Source organism: Chiloscyllium punctatum, chromosome 21, assembly GCF_047496795.1.
Source record: "Chiloscyllium punctatum isolate Juve2018m chromosome 21, sChiPun1.3, whole genome shotgun sequence".
Lineage (NCBI taxonomy): Eukaryota > Metazoa > Chordata > Chondrichthyes > Orectolobiformes > Hemiscylliidae > Chiloscyllium > Chiloscyllium punctatum.
Genome location: NC_092759.1, coordinates 5,259,576 through 5,283,474, shown reverse-complemented (window position 1 = coordinate 5,283,474; position 23,899 = coordinate 5,259,576). Strand labels below are relative to the sequence as shown.

General features: G+C 44.4%; 1 protein-coding gene across 1 annotated transcript; it reads right to left on the bottom strand.

The window, feature by feature from the left end:
* Positions 1-3,456: 3,456 nt before the first annotated feature.
* Positions 3,457-14,155, bottom strand: tmem256 (transmembrane protein 256). Its single transcript, XM_072591480.1, has 4 exons — positions 14,003-14,155; positions 11,127-11,164; positions 5,711-5,791; positions 3,457-4,762 (listed from the first exon to the last, which is right to left on the bottom strand). The coding sequence occupies exons 1-4, from the start codon at positions 14,079-14,081 to the stop codon at positions 4,619-4,621; spliced, it is 342 nt and encodes a 113-aa protein (XP_072447581.1). The 5' UTR covers positions 14,082-14,155; the 3' UTR covers positions 3,457-4,618.
* Between the last annotated feature and the right edge of the window lie 9,744 nt (positions 14,156-23,899).

Here is a 23,899-nt window from a genome sequence, read left to right as displayed (position 1 = left end):
GAGACGCCAGATCTGGAGCAGGGCGGGGACGGATTTGAGACTGTGGAAGGAGAGAGCGAGAGTAAGGTGACGGAGGGATTTGAAATTTCAAGTCAAGACGGAACTGCTGGTCACCTTTCCTAGTTAGCACACAGCCAAAGACCTCAAGGGGAGGGGGGTCTCCCATTCCAGATAGAGATGGGGATGAATTTCCTCTCAGAATACCTGGAATTGTCTCTGAGAGAGCGTTGGGGTTTACATAATTAAATATTATTAAGGTAAAGGGGAGACAGGACGCCAATACATGAGAGTTTCAGGGAACATCTCTGGGACACACACACCAAACAACCCCACCACCCTGTGGCCGACCACTTCAACTCCTCCAAGGACATGCAAATCCTGGGCCTCCTCCCCTGCCAAATCCAAGCCACCCGGTGACCAGAGGAAGAACACATCATCTTCAACCTTGGGACCCTTCAACCACACTGCATCAACTTCACTAGTTTCCAAATCTCCCCTATCCCCCAAACTCATCCCAGATTCAACCCTCCAACTTGGCACCGCCCTCAACCTGTCCATCTTCCTTCTCACCGACCTGTCACAATGACTTCTCCCACCTGCATCCACCTAACACCTTCCCACCTATCTTCTACGGCCCAGCTCTGCCCCACCATCCTACTTATCTCACAGTCCCCTTCCCCCTCCACTTTCCTGATAAAGGACTTATGCCTGAAACATAGACTCTCCTGCTCCTCGGATGCTGCCTGACTTGCTGTACTTTTCCAGTGCCACACCTTTTGACCAACTCTCCAGCATCTACAGTCCTCACTTTGCTCTAGATTACTAGTGCAGTGACATGACCACTACACCCTTGTCTTTCTGATTATCTACCATATCTATTTTTCCTATCTACCAATCAATTCTGAAGGGGTTTTACTGGACTCAAAACATTAACTCTGCTTAAAGGTCTGGTAGCATTTGTGAAGAGAAAGCAATCTCCTTTTATTTTCACCTCCAGATGGTCACCTAGACTTTTTGCTGAAACCCTTATCTCGGCCTTACTGCCAAAGTTTGGCTAATCTAGTGGAGTCCTGCCGGCTGTCTTAGGGAACCTGCAAACTCAGGCTCCTCCAAAGCTTTGCTAGCCTGCATCTTCACTTAGACGATGTCCTGCTCACCATCACGTGTGACTTTTCAGCCGACATTGGCTCCCAGTCTGACAAAGATATTAAAACTGTCAATCTTGCATTTGAACCCTTCCCACTCCTGTGAACCCTCCCCCTTCATCTCCTGCAGTCCCACAACCCTCCAACCTCTCCATTGATCTAACGCCAGACTCTCAAACCATCAATGCTGGGCAGAGGGTCCTCAGATAGGAAGCCTCACCACTAGCAGCAGTGCTCCATCATTCCTAATGAAGGGCTTTTGCCCGAAACATCGATTTTTTTTTTTCCCTGCTCCTCGGATGTTACCTGACCTGCTGTGCTTTTCCATCACCGCTACTCTGGACTCTAATCTCCAGCAACTGCAGTACCCACCTCAGACTAGCAGCAATACCGGAGCCTTAAGGTAAGGAATTTCCCTCCTGAACACTTGCTCTTTTAAGAAACTTCTATAAGCTTAACACTGCCTGAAAATTTGGTCAGGGATGAATATCTCCTTCAGCAGATCAGGGTCAAAATGTTGCTTTAGGAGGCTCTCTCAATGCACCTTGGGCTATATTATTGTTAAAGGGACTATATAAATGCAGGCTATTGTGGAAACTGCAGTGAAATCCATGATTTTTTTGTTTAAAAAAAAACTTAAAAGGGCATCTACTCCAAATAACAAAAAAAATCTGTAGGGAGAAAGAGGAAGCAATGTTCCAAGTCTGGTGACTCTCCATCAAAATGGAGGTAGACAAGTGAGAGAATTATTGAAGGTTGAGAGCAGTTAACCAAAGCATACAGTACCCTAGCCCACATTAATCAGGGCACAGAGGTTACATTAGACTTGTATAAGATTAGTTTGGCCACAGCTGATTATTGCATCCAGCTCTGGGAGCACGCTTGAAGAATGTGCAGACTGGAGAGGATGCAGGAAGTTTCCCCACAAATGGCTTCCAGGATGAGTCAGCTTCATTGGAGAAGGTTAAGAGAAAGATTTGATGGAAGTGCTCAAAATCCCAAGGGCCCTGGGGAGAATGACAAGCTGTCCCCACTGGTAGAAGGATCGAGAACAGTTTACAACAATCTTAAAATTGCTGGGAAAAAACCCGCAGATCCGGTAGCACCCATGGAAAGAAAGTAGGGTTCAGTGGCCCTTCAGAAGGGATGGTAGTGAAGAGATGGTGGGTAGTGGTGTAGAAAAAAAAATGAATGATGGTGATCCAAAACAAAAATCAGAAAGTAGTTAAAGGTCAGCCTGGGAAAAACAGGAGCTCCTAATGGGCACCATTAGTAACTGGCAATTAATTGTGAACTGAAGGATTACAGCTGAAATGTGGACTTCACCTCCTGATGCTGCATTCTTCCAGTCTCCTGTTGGTCTACAATGGATTGTGTGTAGTTGCAGCCCACATAAGGTCTGGTATGTGGGGTTTGGGAGTAAGGATGTAGGAACGAGATGCTCAAGCCCTCAATTGATGAACTCTTTAATTCAGAGCTGTAGAGTTCAAGGAGAAGATGAGGGACTGCCCTTCAGCTTGCGCTAAGGTTTGCTGGAGCACTGCAGCAAGCCTGAAATGGATGTTGACCAGGGAACACGGGTATGTTGAAGTGGTAGACAGCTGGAAGCTCTTGATCTGTCTACAAAAATGATCCTAAGGTGTTCTGCAAAGTGGTCAGTTTATGCTTTGTTTCCCCCAAAGAGGATACCCTATTGTGAACAGTGAATACAGTAGGCTAAAGTAAGGTGAAAGTGCTGCTTTACCTGAGTGGGTCAGGGAAGGTGCTGTGGGGGGAGGGGGGGGGGGGGGGGGCAGTGTTGAGTAGTGGAGTGGGTCACTGAACCTGAAATGTTAACTGCTTTCTCTGCCAGTCCTTCCAGGTTTTTCCAGCAATGTTTATTTTTGGAATCTATCTTGTGATGTGGGGAAAGAAAAGCGATCCAGACAGAACTCCCATATCCACCTAGCCCCCAACCTTTTTCCAAGAGTTGAAAACTTTGTACATCTAGGTAAAGAGGTAGTGTTAATTTAGTGTTTCATCTGAAAGACAGCATTTGACAGGGCAGGGCTCAACATTACTGTACTAGGAATTTTAAGAAGATGTGTTAAAGTGCAGACCATTCAGCCCCTTGAGGCTGCTTTATATTCTACCCATCCCCCAACATTCTTCAACTTCCAGAATCCAGCTCTGCCTTAAATACTCTTGGTTCCTGTTTCCACTTTAGTGGAGACATCTCCAAAAACTGGACCCTTATATTTACTCTCTACTCCAAGACAGCCCTCATTTTGAAATTAAGATTTTATCTTGTTTCAAAAAAAGAAATGACAAATACAAAGCAATAAGTTTATTTTACAACTTTTATACAAAAGTCTGTTTCAATTAAAAGTCAGCAAATTCATGTATATCACTAAACTTAGCACTGCATTACATTTTCATAATGTCACAATTATATAAATTCTATAAATTCAGACTGCACCTGCTAAAATGTCTTCTCAGACAGATCAGTACAAGCAAAGTTGATTCTGAATTGGAGGGTCAAATCAAGGTAGCAGGGGGTCTAGTAATATTTCCCCCCACTCAAAAAGGGTATCAAGTCTAAAATGGGCCCATAGACAGGGTCTCAATCAGTAGCAACAGGTCACAATCTCTGCCCCATCATTAGATGTTACTACTATTCCCACCAGCAACTGAATATGATAAATATTCCAGAAGAGGAGGATACATGTACCAGTGCCTTCAATGATTCAGCCCAATGCAGAACAGTGCCATTGTGATGCCCAACTCACTGGCACCAGGAGGGGTTGTGGTTTAGAAAAGTCAGATCCCAACCTCAAAAACAGTAACTATGAAGGAAGATGCTGACTTCAGACAAGCACTCCTGCTACAGCCACATGAAAAACATGGCCCAACAGGAACAGCTGAACCTGTTAGGTCACTATCTCTGCCTGAATAAATTAGTAATTTGTTGGTACCGAACAGTTTACTAAAAGGAGACATGTTGCTAATGGAATTTGTCTTGTACTAATCAGGACCATCTCAAGAATGCCACATTGCAAACAATCAGCCCCCTGCTTCTCCCTAGAAAAGGAATTAGTGATCCTTTGAAATTTGGCATTCTTTTCTGATTTTCATCAGGACAAATTGGAGAACATCTGTCCTTTCAGGAATACTTAATCTAGTTGCATTATGGTTAAGATTCTGCTGCATGGCCAAGTTAATGAGCACACAGACTTCAGACAAGATGGAATGGGCACAAGCTGAACTGGAGGCAAGAACAATTTAGCACAGCAAGTGATCAAATGGTCCTAGCAGGTTGGAACACTGGCTTCAGACCAGTGTTATGAGTAGAGGTTGCTCACAGGTGCCTTATATGGAGGGTTTCCAAATACTACTGAATTTAAAAGGGCCCACTCCAATATGCACTCTAGAGCCATGTGTCAAATTCTACCTGGACTGCTCAGTGTGCTTCCTTGCCAGGCTTCCTGCCAGTCTCAGAGTGCCATGGCTGCCCAGCCCACTATCAGAATGGTTCCTCCAAAAGGTGCAGCTTTGGTGAACACCGGGTCTCCAGTCACTGCTTGATAGTAGAAGGCACCACAGAACATCACCATGCCAGAGGTCAGCAATGAGCCAGCCTACAATCCAACAATATTCAGTCAGCAGAATGAAACACCACCCATGTAGGCTCAGTAACTAAGGTTTTCTTCAAATAGAAAGAAATACAAATCAGTGTTAAAATCTGCCAATGGGATTTAGATACAATGGACATTTATTGCCCATCTCTAATAGGCCTCAGACTCTAGGTGAGAAGCTACCTTCTGAACTACTGCAGTCACTGGTGTAGCAATACCCACAGTGCCATTATGGAGGAAGTTCCAGGATTTTGATCCAGTGACACTGAAGGAACAACAAATCATTTCCAAGTCCAGATGGTGAGTAGCTTGGAGGGGATCTCCAGTACTGTTCCCATTATCATCCTTCCAAATGCTAACATTTGTAGGTTTGGAAGGTACAAAAAATATACTTAAAGGGGAGTTTCTGCAACATCTGTGCAGATGGATCCTGCTGTGACTGAGCAAGGGGGGGGGGGGGGAAAAGAAAGGAAGAATGCTTGCGACTGATGCCTATCAAGCAGTCTGTTGCATCTTGGATGGGCAAACATCTAGAGTGTCAGCTACACACATCTAGAGTTGGGTTAAGCCATATGAACTCTGAAGGTATTCAGATGCCAAGTTTAAACTCTGGTAATCACCTTGTCATCTAACTCTTGATGAGAAAGAGGCCAGAGTGAGAACAAGCCAGACTGACTAATGCACAGATTGCTATAAGGGATGTGTATAAAAGGGACAATCACTACAGATGAATGCCAATGCAAGCCAGCTATCCAGGGAGGGCAAATAAGTACAAATGCATCCCACTCAAACAATGGAAAGTTTGAATACTAATGGGAGAGGTAGTTCATTAGGTTGTGCAGATATTGTAGGTGACTTAGCTACACAATTCAGGTACAAGGAACACTGGTAGAGCCAGTGATAGGGGAATAAAACTAGAAGGAAAGAAAAAACAAAAACAAAGTGTCATACCAGCAGAGGTTTCCTGCAGAGGGGAACTCCCAGGAGTGCCAGGCTGTGGAGGAAGTGGTACTTGTTTGCAGTTTCAAACAGCTGTAGAACAAGAATAAAGTTAGTGCTGTGGCTAGAACACTGCTTATTCAGAAGCCAATCCATCACACTTTAGTAATTAAAGTAAAAACAACCCTCTTGAGTCAGCAGTTAATGTGACTTTTGCTAGTGCAGTTCCTGAGCTTTAAACCTTTTGCAAATTTAGTTTGTAGTGTTCTAAGAAAAACAATCTGGAACCAGCCAGAGAGCATGCTATACTAGGTATGGTACTGTGTAACAGACAGCATTATGGTATGACCTCAGCAAAACTGCTCCAGGTAGTAGCAACAAGGGTTGAACTTTGTATTCAATTTGAAAGGAGAGAAGAATGGGTCCAATTCCAAAAAAAAGTAAAGCATAAAAACAAAGCTGGCTAAAATGAATTGGTAAGTTAGATTAAAGGACGGTCATTAGAAGTGCAGTGGCAGACATTTGAGGATATTAGAGAAATGGTTTAGATGCATTTTGAGTAACAATCTTACAGACAGACTCAACATTTATGGTCAACAAAAAAAAATTAAACCAAAAAGAAAAAGCATTAATTGTTCAAAGACTGGTGAGCAAGTTAGGTTACTAATTTTTTAAAATCATTACTGTAAGGGTAAAATAAGAAAAAGCTAACCAGAATAAATTTCTACAAATATTTAAGAAAATGTTAAATGAACATTGGTCCTATAGAATAAGACTGTAGGATGAATAATGGAAAGAAAGAATTGGCAAGTGAGTGGTATTTTGCATCAGGCTTCACCACAAGAAAAACAGCCATATTGAATCAGGAGATGAAAGGGAGGGAAGAACTCAAATCAAAGTGGGACTAAATAAATTGGAGCATGGACTGACATGTGCCCAGGTTCTACAGCCTATGGCTGTAAAAGAAGTTTGCAAGAGGTGGCTGATGCATTGGTTTCAATTTTTCAAGATATGGGTACATCAGTATTGAACTGGGATGGAAAAATATCAGAAGTCACAACATCAGGTTTAGTCCTACAGGCCAACTCAAAAATCAAACTGAGTGCAACTCCATCACTTCACCTGAAGCATTCTGAAAGCTTGTGATTTGAAATCAGTGCTTCAGGTGAAGTGATGAAAAAGAGTTGCACTCTGAAAGAGTGTGATTCGATTAGATTTCTTACAGTATGGAAACAGGCCCTTCAGGCCAACAAGTCTACACCGACCCTCTGAAGAGTAACTCACCCAGTTTGGTACTGACTAATATAGGATGAGCAGAATTGTAATACTGAAACATTTTAGAAAAAATTGAAATCATTCTGTTGGACAATAGCCTGGTGTCATGTGACTTTCAATTTTTCAAACCCCTTTGATTCATGCATGGTTGAATCAGATCAGAAGAGTGTAACTTCAGTACAAAGAGGATGGCAGAGCAAGAACTGTTAGCTTATCATAAGGATTATACAGCAACATTTCATCAACTGGCACCTACGGGACCAGAAATGTAGTTGGCTGATCAAAAGGTACACATGATCAGTGCAAAAAACACTAAGTCATAGAAACAATGTAGGGGTAGGAGAAAGTGAAGACTGCAGACACTAGAGATAAAGTAGAGACTGGTGCTGAAAAAGCACAGCAGGCCAGGCAAGATCAGAGGAGCAGGATAATCAACATTTCAGGTTGAAGCCCTTCATCAGGAATCCAAAATGTAGGATTTTCCTGCTCCTTGATGCTGCAGGACCAGTGTTTTTCCAGTACTACACTTGATAATGTGAGTATACAATTAGAGTTTATTTACAGCATAATCACTTATGCAACTTTGCTATACTAAAACTTACTGGCAAAGGGTCTTCTCACTTGCACTCAACTGTCAAACATTGTAGAGATAATAATACAGCAAGTGTCCAGTATTTCAGGTGTAGTTTCTGCTGGTTCAGAAGGTGCCAATTAATAAAGTTTGTGTTATAACAAGGCTCAAGTTAAGGTAACCAGGCATGGTTTTGTTAAAGGGAGGTCATGTTTAACCAAATTTCAGATGAAGGAAATAAAACATCCTGTGCATACAGGCAAACTCATGGCTGTACAGCTTTTCAATTCCCAGAAGGCTTTTGACAACAATCCAAAAAGTTACTGCAGGAAACAAGCCTACAATGGAGGATTATAATACTGACAAGGACAGAAGATGGTCTATTCACGTTGCTAACTAGTCAAAGTCTTATTGGTTGGCAAAATGCAATGAGCAGTGGATCACAGGGTCAAGTACTTTGAGATAGTGAAGGGATGAGGGGTATGGTCACCATATTTGCTTATGACAAAGCTAGGTAGAAAGATGTGCTGAGAGGAGGACAGGAAGATGCTGCAAAAAACAAACAAAGTATGTGGAAATCCAAACAAATTACAGTTCTGAAATGCAGAGGGAATCTGGGTGTTCAGGTAGGAGATCACAAAGGGCTATGCAGGTACAGCAAGTAATTTGGAAAGCTAACTACTTCTATTGAGGGGAATTGAAAGCAGAGGCAATGATGGAAACACATCTGGAGTACTGTGTATACTACTGGCCACCCACTGTATCCAGTCATGCTCAGAAGATATTTCCTAGGACATGCTGGGTATGAAAGGTTTGAGTTATAAAGACAGACTAGATAGACTGGGACTATTTCCACTGGAGTGTAGAGGTTGAGAGGTGATCTGAGAAGTGGGGCATAGAAGCAAGTTGATTGTTGCTTTCTCCCTAGGATGGGGGATTCCAGGATTAAGGGGCATATTTTTTTTTAAGGGCAAGGAAAGGAGGGAGAGATTTTAAAAACTGAGGGGGCAAGTTTTTTTAAAAAAAGCAGAGGGTGGTACACATGTAGAATAACTGCCAGGGGAAGTGGTGGATGTGGGCAGTTACAATGTTTACAAGGCAATTGGATAGGTTTGGAGTTGAAAAGGTTTGAGGCAAGTGGGTCAGGAGCAGGCAGGTGAGACTAATTTAAATTTGTGATTATGTTCAGCATGGACTTTTTGAACCAAAGGGGCTGTTTCCATATGAGCATATGCAAGTGCAGCAGAAGCTGTTTCAGATTTATTTGAAATGATGGCTTGTCTCAGGAGGAAAAGTTGGACAGATTGCTGGTATTTAGAACAGTAGTGATTTGGCTGAACCATATTTCTTGACAGGGTTGATGTGGAGAGATGGTTTGCCCTTAAGAATTAGGAACTAGGGGCTATTTAAAAATCAGTCATCACCCACTTAAAACAGAGGATGTTTCTCCTCCTACGGTCAGAGAGTCACAGATCTTTGGAAAAGATTGAGAAAGTGGAATCCTTGAATAGTTTTAAAGAAGCAGTGGATAGATTCTTGCTAATCAAGAGGACAGGAAAAAATCAGGATGACTGGGAATGCAAATTTGAGGTTAGCTGATTAGCTGTGATTTAACAGAATGGAGGAGCAGGCTCAAGGGGCTGAATGGCCTTCTGTTTATGTTCGTTCACAAGCTCATACGCTTAAGGATCCAAGAGTGCAAATGGCTAACACCAGTGCAACGCCATTTTTAAAAAACTGATATTTTTAGAGGGCTAGAAGTGAGAAACAAAACTCATGGTAAATTTGTATTTGATCCTGTTAAATAAGACTTTGGATTATCAGAATCTCTACAGTGTGGAAGCAGGTCATTTGGCTCTGAGCACAGGCAAGTGGGACTAGTTTAGTTTGGAAACATGGCCATCATGGACTAGCTGGACCAAAGGGTCTGTTTCCATGACTATGAATCTAAGTTGTTAAAATAAACCACAAGTGTCATTATGGAATGATGAAACTCTAGATGAAAAATCCTACAAAGTTCACCAATTCACTAATGCATCTAGGAAGGAAATTTGCCAACCTTGTCCAATCTAGCCTACATGCAGCTCCAGGGCAAATTCTAGATGTCCTCAGTCATGATCAGAAAGTTTTGTTTGCATCAAACTCACTACCTGCAGTTCATTGAGTCTCTTGCCACCTGAGTATCCAAATATGGACAGCGAGAACCTGCTCCAACACAGGATAAAAGCACAAAGGCACTTCTTGCACAAGGAAATCACAGGCCAGACCTTAGGCAGAACAGAGTTATTTACCAGAATGATTCCAGGATATTGACTTTTAGTGACAAGGTTAGATGGGGGAAGTTAGGGCTGTTCATTTTGGAACAATGAAATCTGCAAGGGGAGTATGCAATTTCAGGTGAACATTAGGTTTCTCTTCTCAAACTGAGTGGTGATATTAATAACTGGAAGAGCTTGCTACTGATTGTTCAAGAAACTGACTCATTTATCAAGATGCTTTAAATGTCAATGTCTCAAGGTGGAGCAGTTAGAAACATCCTGGTTTTTTTTTGGGGGGGGGGTGTCAGGAACGAGGGTTGAGAATCAGCCTGGCACAGAATGATGGATGTTGGCAACTTCATCAATGGCAGCCAATAACAAGATGATGATGTGTTACATAAGGTAGGCAACGAAAACTTGTCGCATTAGCTGATAGCACAAAACTAGGGGGACACATTAAAAGTTTTGAACAAGGGAGTGAGGGGAAGAACTTTAAAAAGGTAGCAACAATGGAAGGGAAGGGAATTGAAATGTCAGATGCAGAGATTGCTTCCCCTCAAGGAGGCACTAGAACTGGTAGAAATAAGGGGCCTCATTCAGGAGATTAAGTTTCTTCAGTGTCACTGGTGTGTAAAATTGTATCTTACAAAGCTAGATCATTGACTATTAAGGCCAAGCCAGGAAGATTCTTGAGTAACAAGAGAAGATGCATATAGGTAGAAGGGAATTAAGTGCCAAGATCAAAACCAGATTAGCCATCAGTTGTAGCAAACAGTGCAACAAGCTTGAGGGGCCAAGTGGCATTCTGCTGGAATGCTGCCTGTGAGGATGGTGGAGGCCAAGGTGATGAACAATCTCAGAACAAGATGCCAGAGGGATAAGAGACCTTCACAGGGCTGCAGGAACTGGACTGACTGGATTGTTCCTGCATGGACTCAATGGGCCAAATGGCCCCCTCTGCAGAGGTGCAATTGTTTTTTTATTCATAGTATGAGGGCATCAGTGGCTAGCAGCATTTATTATCCAACCCTAGTTGTCCAGAGGGCAGTTAAGATTCAACTACATTGCTGTGGATCTGAAGTCACATGTAGGCTGGAGATCAGCCAAGGATGGCAGGTTCCTTCCTTAAAAGGAGTGAACCAGATGGGGTCCCCCCCCCCTCCAGACAATCCGTAATGGATTCATGGTCGGAGTCTGAATTTTTTAATTTCAAATTCCACCATCTGCTGTCGCAACATTAGAACCCAGGTCCCCAGAACATTCTGGGTTAACAGTTCAGCAATGCCACCAGGCCATCATCCCGATGCTCAGCTTTTTGCCTCACCTCTTTCAAATAATCATCTCGATCACTGCGTCGAAATCCTGCAAAAGTCAACAGAAAAGACATTAGCACATCTCAACCATAACTACCCCAAATAAATCTCCAGGGTTTCTGTTGTCCACTGGTATCCAGTGGCTCCTTACTGGAAAGGAGCACAGTTCCATGGAGAAAACATGGTGGTAGCCCCTTAACCAACTGAGTGACCAGATCACCTGACTTTGTGGGAACTTGCTGTGTACATAGTGACTGTTTGCTGCATTGCAACAGTGACCAGGCACTTAAGTGCCCCACTAACTGCAACATATTGGGACAGCCAGTGATGCTATGTAAGCATTCTTTTCATGAAAAAAAAGACAACACCAGGTTATAGTCCAGGTTTATTTAAAAGTGCAAACTTTGAGGACTGCTCCTTCAACCAAGCTGATACCATGCAACAATCCCTAGACAGGGATATTCCTCCCAGTCAGTCGTTGAAGCACTTCAGCGTTCAGGGATATTCAGCCTCAATTCAGGTGACTGTCCAAGGCAGACTTTAGGAAATGCAACAAAGCAGAGTGGCCAAGCAGATATCGATAGCCACATTCGGTACCTGGCCTCAACCAGGACCTCTGGTTCATGCCACTACACTAGCATCACTCACGCAGACCCACTCATACACCCCTCAATCACCCATGCATATACACACATGCACTCTTATTCAAGTCTCAGGTGACTTTGCATTGACATATATTCCATTTTGTTCAAGAAACAATCTTTAGACAGTCAATTTTTTTTTATAATCCATGCAACATTTTATAAATTCCTACTTTGGAAATCGAACCAGTCTGACTAGATTGGAATGCTAGACTAACCTCACCTTTAATTCCTTGCCTGAGCTGAGATGTCACTTTTTATAAAACCTGACGTTCTCAGGAATGTAACTTCAATGTAAATTCCAGAACTACTTTCAAAATGGATCAAAACCTGCAACCTATTCTGAGATGAGACTTAATTTGAGTTTGTTGAATATGTTGCAGTGTATGATACTATGATCTTTTGCTATAAATTCTGTGACTTATTGATCCTACTCCACCAGCTACCTGAAAGGAGTAGTGCTCCAAAAGTTTGTACTTCCAAATAAGCCTGTTGGACTATAACCTGGTGTTGTGATTTTCAACCTTTGTTCAGCCTAGTCCAACACCAGCACATCCACAACATTCATTTAGATCAGCACTGGCCAAGAAACACATTCATGACCTTCAGCATTGCAACACAACTGAAATCCTTATCTGCTCACATACATACACCCACCCTGCCCACACACCAAGTTATTTTATAAACGCACAGGATCCAGGGCAAGCAGTCAGATCCGTAACATCCCAATTCACAGGATAGGAGGCCCACCTTTCAGATCCTGATGGACTTGAGAATGAGGTCAAGAACAGACAGGCTTCCATTTACTAACTTTTGACTGTCAAACTGCACTGTCCCCAAGTGCTGGCTGAGCCAAGTGCTCCCAGCTGTTCCAGTTTCCCTTTCAGAATTCCAGCATCCACAGCACCTTGCATTTATATAGCCCCTGTCACATTCTTCTAAAGTGATTTAGTCAATTAAGCTAATTGTTTTAAGTCTTCTTTGCCTTACACTAACTGTATAAGAGAAAATCTAGAAAACCCAAGTCAGGTTCAATTAATATTTTCAAAAGGGAATGGATAACTATTTAAACAAATAGACAACTATTTACCAGGCTACAATTAAAAGGCAGGGGAGCATTCATGCCTAAGAACAGTCCAAACTTGAGGGGGGGTTGGTCCAATGGTAAAACACCTGGGGTTGCAGTATTTGATCCCCACACAAGACTAGGGAGGGCAAAACAGAACCCTAGTCAAGGTAACTCCCAACCAGCAAACCAGAGAGAGATGACACACTGTACTGCACAGCCACTCTGCAATGTCAAACCATCAGCATTGCTGCCTCACAGGGACCCAGGTTAGATCCCAGCCTTGAATAACTGAAGTTTGCACATTCATCCCAGTGGAGAAAGTGTGGACTGCAGATGCTGGAGATCAGAGCTGAAAAACATGTTGCTGGAAAAGCACAGCAGGTCAGGCAGCATCCAAGGAGCAGGAGAATCAACGTTTCGGGCATGAACCCTTCTTCAGGAAGGGAGCCCTTCCTGAAGGGCCCATGCCCAAAACATGAATTCTCCTGCTCCTTGGATGCTGCCTGACCTGCTGCGCTTTTCCAGCAACACATGCTCAGCTCATTGATCCCAGTGTCTGTGCAGGTTCCCTCCCACAGTCCAGAACATGGGCAGCTCAGGGTGAGTGGACCACACTAAAAAAATCACCCACAGTGCCCAGGAACATGTAGGTTAGGTGCATTAGTCAAGGGGGCAAGCGCAGAGTAATGGGGAATGGGTTCAGGTGGGATACTCTTCACAGGGTCAGCATGGACTTGCTGGGGCCGAATGGCCTGCTTCCCACACTTGTAGGGATCCTGGAATTCATCAGGAAGCAGTGAGGAGCTGTAGGAGCCAGTACAGCAGAGGGGAGGGGGAGGGGGGGGTGGTTCAAGTTACCACCACCCCTCCCCCCAAGGAGACCCTGCCAGAAGCTGTGAGGCCACCCACAGTCAAATAGCCCAGTTGGCCATCACTTTGCAGACTGGCAGCCCCAAAGAGGATGACCAAAGCCAACCCAGCAGCTGGCTGGCAGCCCAGGGGGAAGGGTCTTCGGGGGACGTCGATGGCGGTGGGGAGGGTGAAGCCTTCCACAGTCGATCAGCTCCCTCGCTTACCCAGCTTTAGGGGGGTAGGGGGGGAACAGATTTCAAGAGACTCGGGAGGTCACCGCCCCCACTGCGGGGTGGGGGATGAGAGAGAGTCACCACAGACTCACCGTGCGCCCCATACGCGCCGAGGCCCACGGCCAGAGCGCCCGACAGCCCGGCCACCCTCGTGAACACACCGCCCGCCATCGCCCCGCCAACGGGCCAACCGCCCGCCGCGAGCCGCCTCTTGTACACCGCTCCCGCCCACCGCGGCGGCTCCGACTGGCTCCCGCTGCCTGCGACTGACGGGCGGGCGGACCACTCAGGACCGGGGAGGGGCGGGGTTACCCGCGCCATCGCGGATCTCTCCAATCACTCCCCGGGGCGGCCGGATTGCACCAATAGTGAGAAGGGGATTGGTTGCGATTGACGGGCGGGCTTCGAACCAATCGACGACGAGGGGGAAGGCGGGGCTTACTGGACATGCGCAGAACTGTCCGAACGGGGTACAAAGGGTCAAGGGCCTTGGAGTTTGACCCTTTATGACCCTGAAGCCCTTTCAATCAGGTAACATTGACATTCATATTGCTCGTTGAAATGGATTTCCCCCCCCCCTTCCCATAACAAACCTTCTTTTCGAATTCCTCAGTTAGTGTTCCACTGAATCTGGAGTTCCATAAGGTGGTCCAATGTTAGGATCACCACAGCAACAACAATTGAATTTATATAGCAACTTCATGACAGTGAGAGGCCAACCAGGCACTTTGTGGTCAGTGCTATCCAGCAAAATCTGACGTCGTGAGGATTTAGGGCACAACAAAATGTTTTGAGTGAAGTGGTAGGTTTTCAGGAGTATCTTTTTAAAAGGAAATAGAGGAGTGGAGAGGTTTAGAATTTGAATCTCTTAGAGTTTATAGAACAAAGAAGACAGAACATTTCAGCACAGTACAGGGCCTTTGGCCCTCAATGTTGCGCCTACCTGTGGAACCAATCCACCTCCAAACGGACCCCACCACCAGGGATATATTTCCCTCCCCTTCCCTATCAGTGTTCCAAAAAGACCACTTCCTCCATGACTCCCTCGTCAGGTCCACACCCCTCACCAACCCAACCTCCACTCCCGGCACTTTCCCCTGCAACCACAAGAAATGCAAAACTTGCGCCCACACCTCCCCCCCTTACTTCCCTCCAAGGCCCCAAGGGATTCTTCCATATCCGCCACAAATTCACCTGCACCTCCACACACATCATTTACTGCATCCGCTGCACCCGATGTGGCCTCCTCTATATTGGGGAGACAGGCCGCCTACTTGCGGAACGTTTCAGAGAACACCTCTGGGACACCCGGACCAACCAACTCAACCACCCCGTGGCTCAACACTTCAACTCCCCCTCCCACTCCACCAAGGACATGCAGGTCCTTGGAGGCCTCCATCGCCAGACATTGGCAACACGATGGTTGGAGGAAGAGTGCCTCATCTTCCGCCTAGGAACCCTCCAAACACAAGGGATGAACTCAGACTTCTCCAGTTTCCTCATTTCCCCTCCCCTCACCTTATCTCAGTCCCAACCCTCGAATTCAGCACCACCTTCCTAACCTGCAATCTTCTTCCTGACCTCTCCGCCCCCACCCCCACTCTGGCCTATCACCCTCACCTTAACCTCCTTCCGCTTATCGCATTCCCAATGCCCCTCCCCCAAGTCCCTCCTCCCTACCTTTTATCTTAGCTTGCTTGGCACACTTTCCTCATTCTTGAAGAAGGGCTCATGCCCGAAACATTGATTCTCCTGCTCCTTGGATGCTGCCTGACCTGCTGCACTTTTCCAGCAACACATTTTCAGAACCAATCTGAAGCCCATCTAACCTACACTATTCCATTTTCATCCATATGTCTATTCAATGCCCATTTAAATCCCAATAAAGTTGGCAAGTCTACTACTGTTGTAGGCAGGCCACTCAACACCCCTACTATGTTTCGTCCCCTGTCTAGGTGACGTCTTCAGTGCTTGGGAGCCTCCTGTGAAGCGCTTCTGTGATGTTTCCTCCGGCATTTACAGTGGTTTGTCTCTGCCGCTTCCGGTTGTCAGTTCCATCTGTCCACTGCAGTGGCCGGTATATTGGGTCCATGTCGATGTGTTTGTTGATAGAATCTGTGGATGAGTGCCATGCCTCTAGGAATTCCCTGGCTGTTCTCTGTTTGGCTTGTCCTATAACAGTAGTGTTGTCCCAGTCGAGCTCATGTTGCTTGTCACCTGCATGTGTGGCTACTAAGGATAGCTGGTCGTGTTGCTTCGTGGCTAGTTGGTGTTCATGGATACGGATCGTTAGCTGTCTTCCTGTTTGTCCTATGTAGTGTTTTGTGCAGTCCTTGCATGGGATTTTGTACACATCGACCTGGACCCAATATACCAACCACTGCAGCGGACAGCTGGAACTGACAACCGGAAGCGGCAGATTCAAACCACTACAAATGGTGGTGGAAACATCACAGAAGTGCTTCACAGGAGGCTCCCAAGCACTGAGGATGTCACCTAGACAGGGGACGAAATGCCTGCAACACAAATTCCCAGCTCGGCGAACAGCACCACAACAACGATCACCCGAGCTACAAATCTTCTCACAAACTTTGAACCCCTACTACTCTCTGAGTAAAGAAACTACCTCTGGCATCTGTCCTATATCTATCACCCCTCAATTTAAAGCTATGTCCCCTCCTGCTAACCATCATCATCCGAGGAAAAAGGTTCTCACTGTCCACCTTATGGCCCAGGCAGCTGAGGGCGTAACTGATAGCAGCGGAGTGGTTGAAATTTGGGAGTAAGCAAGAAGATAGAATTGGAGGAGAAAAGAGCAGTGACATCGACAGGCTGGAGGAGGTTACAGAGGCAGAGAAGGGATGTTGAAGCCAAGGAATGATTTGGAAACAGAGTTAACTATTTTAAAATGTGTGGTGTGGCCAGGACTGAAGAAGGGTTATACCTGAAATGTTGACTTTTCCACCTGCTGATGCTGCCTGGCTTGCTGTGTTCTTCCAGCCTCCTACCTCTACACGTGACGTCTGGGAACCACCTTATAAGTTGATAGATTACTAGTCGAGTGACATTACCACTATGCCACACTACTTGTTAATCGGTAAACCGCTGAGCAGCACATTTTCTTTGCAAAAGTATATTTCATGCATAAAATTTGTAGAAGCATTACAAAACATTTTGACTTCCGAATTCCAGAAGCTGTAACAAAATTCAAGTTATCTCTGTGCAACATGTCCCATTCTTTGTTGTCTCAGTGTAACTGTAATATTTACATCCTGTGTTAAATAGACAGCCTAAGGGAAGAATTTCACAAATTCAGAATCACCATACATGCAGTAGTGTTGAAGGAGAGATTTGAGACAGTCCAGGGAAACCCGTGTGGCTATATGACTCTATGACTCAGACCTGTAAAGCCTCACTCCAGGTTTGTTCCAGAGATTGTAATCTTTGGAAGTCTGGAATAAAAACCTCTTAGACAGATTAGTTTAATTTTAGTCATCCCCTTTATTCACTAATAGCATCAGTGTCACAACATGCTACTGATACCTATAAGCTAAACTAACTAGGTTCTAATAACCTAGGAGAGTAGGGTACCAGTTCTTCAAGTGCCCCAGCAGGCTACTCCGATGTACTGATACAAAGTGGCTTCCTTTATACAAAAGTTTTTAAAAATTGCATTTCTTAAGTAGACAGATTACAGTGAAAGACAATAATTCATAAGGAAGAAAAGTTCATTGACAGTTCTGTGTACGCTTGACTAATCACTGTTATAGGCCCTAAGCTATTCATCAAGTGGGAAAAACATACCTAGCCGAGTTAGGTGCCTGCTAGCGAGATAAACTCCTCTCATAAAGAGGTACCAGTCTAAGCTAATTGGAGAGTTCATATGGTAACCTTGTGCGCAGCTCACATGTCAGATACAATTGTTTTACAAAATGGCTTCTTAGCAAGGAGGGCAAACTTTTGATCATAAAATGACTTCCTGACACATTATGTCAGAATCTCTTTAATGTTAGGCTTAGAATAACTTTTTTTAAAGCTAGGAGCAGACTCCTGCTTTTTAAGCATTGAATCATTCTGTACCTGAGGCTGAGATCTTACCATAAGGTTGCATTTAAACTGATTCATTAGTCTGATGAAGGGCTTTTGCCCGAAACGTCGATTTCGAAGCTACTTGGATGCTACCTGAACTGCTATGCTCTTCCAGCACCACTAATCCAGTCTTTGAATAGTGCCATATCTTTTCAGGGTTGAGATTCAAATTCAAATAAGACATAAGATCTGATTAGCTAGAATTGACAGTGGGGCAGCCTAGGTAAAAACAATGACTGCAGATGCTGGAAACCAGATTCTGAATTAGTGGTGCTGGAAGAGCACAGCAGTTCAGGCAGCCTTCAAAAGAGCAGCGAAATCGACGTTTCGGGCAAAAGCCCTTCATCAGGAATAAAGGCAGTGAGCCTGAAGTGTGGAGAGATAAGTTAGAGGAGAGTGGGGGTGGGGAGAAAGTAGCATAGAGTACAATGGGTGAGTGGGGGAGGGGATGAAGGTGATAGGTCAGGGAGGAGAGGGTGGAGTGGTTGGTGGAAAAGGAGATAGGCAGGTAGGACAAGTCCGGACAAGTCATGGGGACAGTGCTGAGCTGGAAGTTTGAAACTAGGATGAGGTGGGGGAAGGGGAAATGAGGAAGCTGTTGAAGTCCATATTGATGCCCTGGGGTTGAAGCGTTCCGAGGCGGAAGATGAGACGTTCTTCCTCCAGGCGTCTGGTGGTGAGGGAGCGGCGGTGAAGGAGGCCCAGGACCTCCATGTCCTCGGCAGAGTGGGAGGGGGAGTTGAAATGTTGGGCCACGGGGCGGTTTGGTTGATTGGTGCGGATGTCTCGGAGATGTTCCCTAAAGCGCTCTGTAAGGTCTGTAGAGTGGTCTGCAACAACAGCAAGTTAAAACTTCATTAATGTTACCTTTCACAGAGTTTGTATTTAATTACCCGTAATGACTACTCAATATCATCATAGAGTTCCAAAATGCAATTAAATTCAATCCATAGCAGATACACACTAAGAGTTAATTTTCTACTGGCTCAAACAGCCTCAGCACTAAAATGGTCTCTCTCTAGTGTCCTTTTGACAAGGTCTTGTAACAGAAAAGATGTTTTTCTCCCTCTGACTGCCCCGCTTGCAAGGGGTGATAAGAATCCATTATAATTGACAAGCATCTGACCGTTAATTACAAAGCTTTTGATAGTACTGAGTTTCGTTTCAGGGTCAGAATCAAACACTGTCATTAATTTCACAGGGGAACGGCTGTGAATGTTATCACTTGGTGTCCAGTTCACACAGATTCACCGATGCTAAGGCAAATATTCTTAATTGCCTTACAACACCCTGTTATCACTTGGTGAGCCCCGATGTCCCTATCTTCTGCATTCCTTGAGTTCCTTCCTTTTTTCTGAGCCTTCCTGCCTCTATTTTCTAGTGCAGTAAATGTGTTCTATAACTCAGCATTACATTTTTGCCTAAATGTTTAAAGACAAGTTTTAAGGCGATAGACTTTCTCAGTAGAATTAAACTTTTCTTCTGCATCATGTTCTATTGTGCCATATCTCACAACAGCTTCATTACTCTTGATGTTCACAATGCGTTTCCTTGCCAGGTACTCCAACTGAGAGACTTTATACTATGTTCAGCCTCTGGGTGTGTAAAGACTGATAGGCGTAGACAGTGATCTTTTTCCATTACTTCTGTTTCGGCTTCTCGAAGCTTTAGAGTATCCCTTAGCAGTTTGGAGTACTGTGTCCAGTTCTGGTCTCTTAGTTATAGGAAGGATATTATTAAGCTGGAGAGAGTCCAGAAGAGATTTACCAGGATGTTGCTGGGTATGGAAGGTTTCAGTATATAGAAAAATTGGATAGGCTGGGACTTTTTTCACTGGAGCATAGGAGGTTGAGACCTTATAGAAGTTTGTAAAATAATGAAGGATATAGATAGAGCTAATGGTAGTTGTCTTTTCCTGAGATGGGGGATTTCAAGACTAGGGGACACATCTTTAAGGTGAGCGGAGAGAGATTTAAAAAGACACAAAGGGTGATTTTTTTTAACGTATGTGGAATGAAATTCCTGAGGAAGTGGTGGGTGTGGGTACAATTACAACGTTTAAAAGACATTTTGGATAAGTCCATGAATAGGAAAGGTTTGGAGGGATATGGGCCAGGAGCAGGCAGATGGGACTAGTTATTTGGGATTATGGACTGGTTGAACCGAAGGGTCTGTTTCTGTGCTATATGACACTATGTAGTTCTAGATCTTGACAATTGGTTGACCAGAACATTTTGTTGTCAAAAAGTTTGTAAAAATGCATGTCAAATTATTTTGACTTGAATTGCACAGAATTTGCAGTAAAATTCAACTTGCCTCCATACTGTATGTTCTAACCAATACTGTTGTGATAGAATTAACTTTCAGAAAATCTGTTTTATATTGGGATTACAGAGCAAGGGCAAATTGAAAATGACAGGAAGTCCAGAAGATGTAAAGTTGCCATAATCGCAGAGGACTGCTGTCTTATTAACCTGAGGATCACCAAACTCAGGCAAGGGATGAGGTTGAGAAGGTAGGATTTTCATAATAACCTCAGCTTTTGCAGGAATTGAACCGCTAGCTATTCTCACTGTTCTACATCACACACCTGCCTCCCATCCAACTGAGCTAACTTTACCAAGTGATATAAATTATTTCTCCATACGCCACTTGCCACATTGAAGTACTCTTACTTTACAATGTACATTCTCTATAATGCGCACAGCCTGAGCTGTGGCTGAATGGCCTTCAGACAGTGACCTTTCCACATTCTCTAAGCCTTAGAGAGTTCCTAACCCATTGAACAGAACATTGTGGGCTCATAATGTGGGCTTCAACAGTTTTCTGTGCTGACATCGAGAGGTCGTGCAGCATCAGTGGAGAGTTTTCCCAGCATTTCCCCAGCCTTTAAGCTTGATGGGTAATATAAATGGTAACAACCGCTCTTTCAATATTGGCAAGACAAAAGAACTAATCAATGACTTGAGAAAGGGAGGATGAGAACACACCCCATCTACATCAACGGAGTGGAGGTTGAGAGTGTCAAGTTCCTAGGAGTGACGATAACCAACAATCTGTCCTGGACCTTCTTGCAGTCAAGAAAGCACAATGTGTCGTCTTTCTCAGGCGGCTTAGGAAATTCAGCATGTCCTCACCAACTTTTACAGATGCACCATAGCACCAAATCCAGGTGTGTAATAGCCTAGTAAGGCAACCGCTCTGCCCAGGACTGTGAGAAACAACGGAAGGTTGTTCTGTCATGGAAGCCAACCTTCCATCCATGGACTCCATTTACATTTCTCGTTGTCACGGAAAAGCTGCCAACATCATCAAAGGCCCCCTCACCCTATTAATGTTCTCCTACAACCTCTTCCGTCAGGCAGAAGATGCAAAATCTTGGAACAAATGGACCAACAGGTTCAAGAACATAGTCTTCCCTGCTGCTGAATGGACTTCTCTAATTTCCAATAATGTTTAATCTTGTTAATGTTGATTTTGCTTCGTGCCTTTCCTGTGCAGTATAACCTGTATGCCTCACTCTGTCTAAGCACACTGTAATCTGTATGTCCTTGCTTACCATGATCTTCCTGGACTGCTTGCACACAAAGCTTTTCACTGCACTTAGGCAGGCATGACTATAATAAATTAAAGCAAAAGAAATTTTGGAAGACTCAACGGAAATAGAATAATGAAATTCTCGGAAAAAAATCCAATCTTCAACTGTAGGTTTCAACGGCTAGATCAGAACCTTGTTGGGAAGTGGCTATTTGCATTTCATTATTAGCTAAATGCAAGAAGATTGATGAGGGCAGAGTGCTAATCATTGTCTACATGAACTTTAGTAGACCTTTGACCAGGTTCTGCATGGTAGACGGATTAGTAAGGTTAGATCACATGGGGTTCAGGGCGAGCATGTCAATGGATACAAAATTGGTAGGAGACAGAGGGTGATGGTGGAGAGTTGTTTTTCAGACTCGAGACCTGTGACCAGCAGTGTTCTGCAGGGATTGGTACTAGTCATTTTATATAAACAATTTGGATGAGGATTTAGCAGGAATGGTTACTAAATTTGCAGATGACACCAAAATTGGTGATATAGTGAACAGTGAAGAAGGTTATCTAAGATTACAAAGGGATTTTGATCAATTGGGCCAATGAGCTGAGGAATGGCAGAGGAAATTTGGATAAACACAAAGCATTGCACTTTGGTAAAGCGAACAAGGGCAGGACTTGTACAGTTAATGGTACAGTTGTCAAAGAGAGATTCAAGGGTCAGGTATGTAGTTCTTTGAAAGTTACGTCACAAGTAGATAAGTATGATTAAGATGACATTTAATAAACTTGCCTTCATTGCTCAATCCATTGAGTATAGGAGTTGGGATGTCATGTTGAGGTTGTACAGGACATTGGTGAGGCCACTTTTGGAGTACTGTGTACAGTTCTGCTACAAGAAGGATATTATTAAATTGGAGAGGGTGAGGGTTCAGAAAAGATTTACCAGGATGTTGATGGGACTAGAGGGTTTGACGGTGAGTAGAGGCTGGAAAGGCTGGGACCTTTTTCACTGGACCGTAGCAGGTTGAGGGGTGGCTGTTTAAAAGCATGAGGGGCAAAGATAAGGTGAATAGCACTAGGGTGGAGGAGTTCAAAACCAGAGGGCATAATATTGAGAGGAGAAAGATCTAAAAGGGACCTGGAGGGCAGTGTTTTCACACAGAGTGGTTTGTTTGTGGAATGAATTGCCAGAGAAAGCGGCAGATACAGGTTAGTTTGGGAAACTTGGTCAGCACGGACAACTTGGAATGAATTTTTGTGCTGTAAGACTCTATGACTCCATTTTCTACAAGCCTGTTTTAACTGTTCTTTGGAAGTCTGGCTTGTTGACTTTGTACCCTATCCTGCTCCAATTTTTTTTAATGCAATGAGACCATTTAATAAGAAGTGCGAAGTAAGTTTATAATGGCAATAAAACTCAGTACGGAGAATCCAGTCAAAGGTACAAAGTGAGAGGGGTGGTTGGACACCGTTGCTATTTCTTAACTAGTTTTGCTGAACTGGGGTAGGATTGCAGAGGTCGAGTGTGGCTTCCTTATCTGCCAGCCTATTCCTACAGCCCTGACACCACCCTCCCAGTTTACTGATAACAAGCTCCCACTGAAGCGAGAAGCTAAGTTTCTCAGTGAATGAAGCACCTCAGGTTCAGGGCAGTGTTGCATACCATTGACCGGCCCATTCGGCCCAACTGCTCTACGCTCCACATAAGCACCCCATCCACATTCCTCTCTTCACTTCACTCTGTCAAGATTAGAGTGGTGCTGGAAAAGCACAGCAGGTCAGGCAGCATACGAGGAGCAGGAAAATTGACATTTCGGGCAAAAGATTTTCCTGGTCCTTGGATGCTGCCTGACCTGCTGTGCGTTTTCACCACCACTCTTATCTTGACTCTCATACCCAGCACCTGCAGTATCCACTTCCATCTACTTCACCCTGTCAGCACGTGGAGTCACACAATCAGTATGGCACAGACGGAGGCCATTTGGCTCATTTGAATCTGTGCTAGCACTCTGTACACCAGTGCAGTCATCCCATTTTCTCCTGTTCCATCTTCATGTCCCTGAAAGCTTATGACCCTCAAGTGCTCATCTGATTTCCTCTTGAAATTGCTCCTTCTATTCCTTTCCTCCGTTGTGTTTATCCAGCTTCCCCTTAACTGTCTCCACACTAATCACCTCAGCCCTGTGGCAGTAGCTTCCACAGGAGGAGCAGGTAGCATAGTGGTAGTTTCACTGAACTAGAGATCTAAATTAGTGTTTTAGTGGACCAGGTTCAAATCCCATCACAGCAACTGGGGGAATGTAAATTCAGTTAATAAATCTGGAATTACAAGCTAGACTCAGTGAAGGTGACCATGTCACATA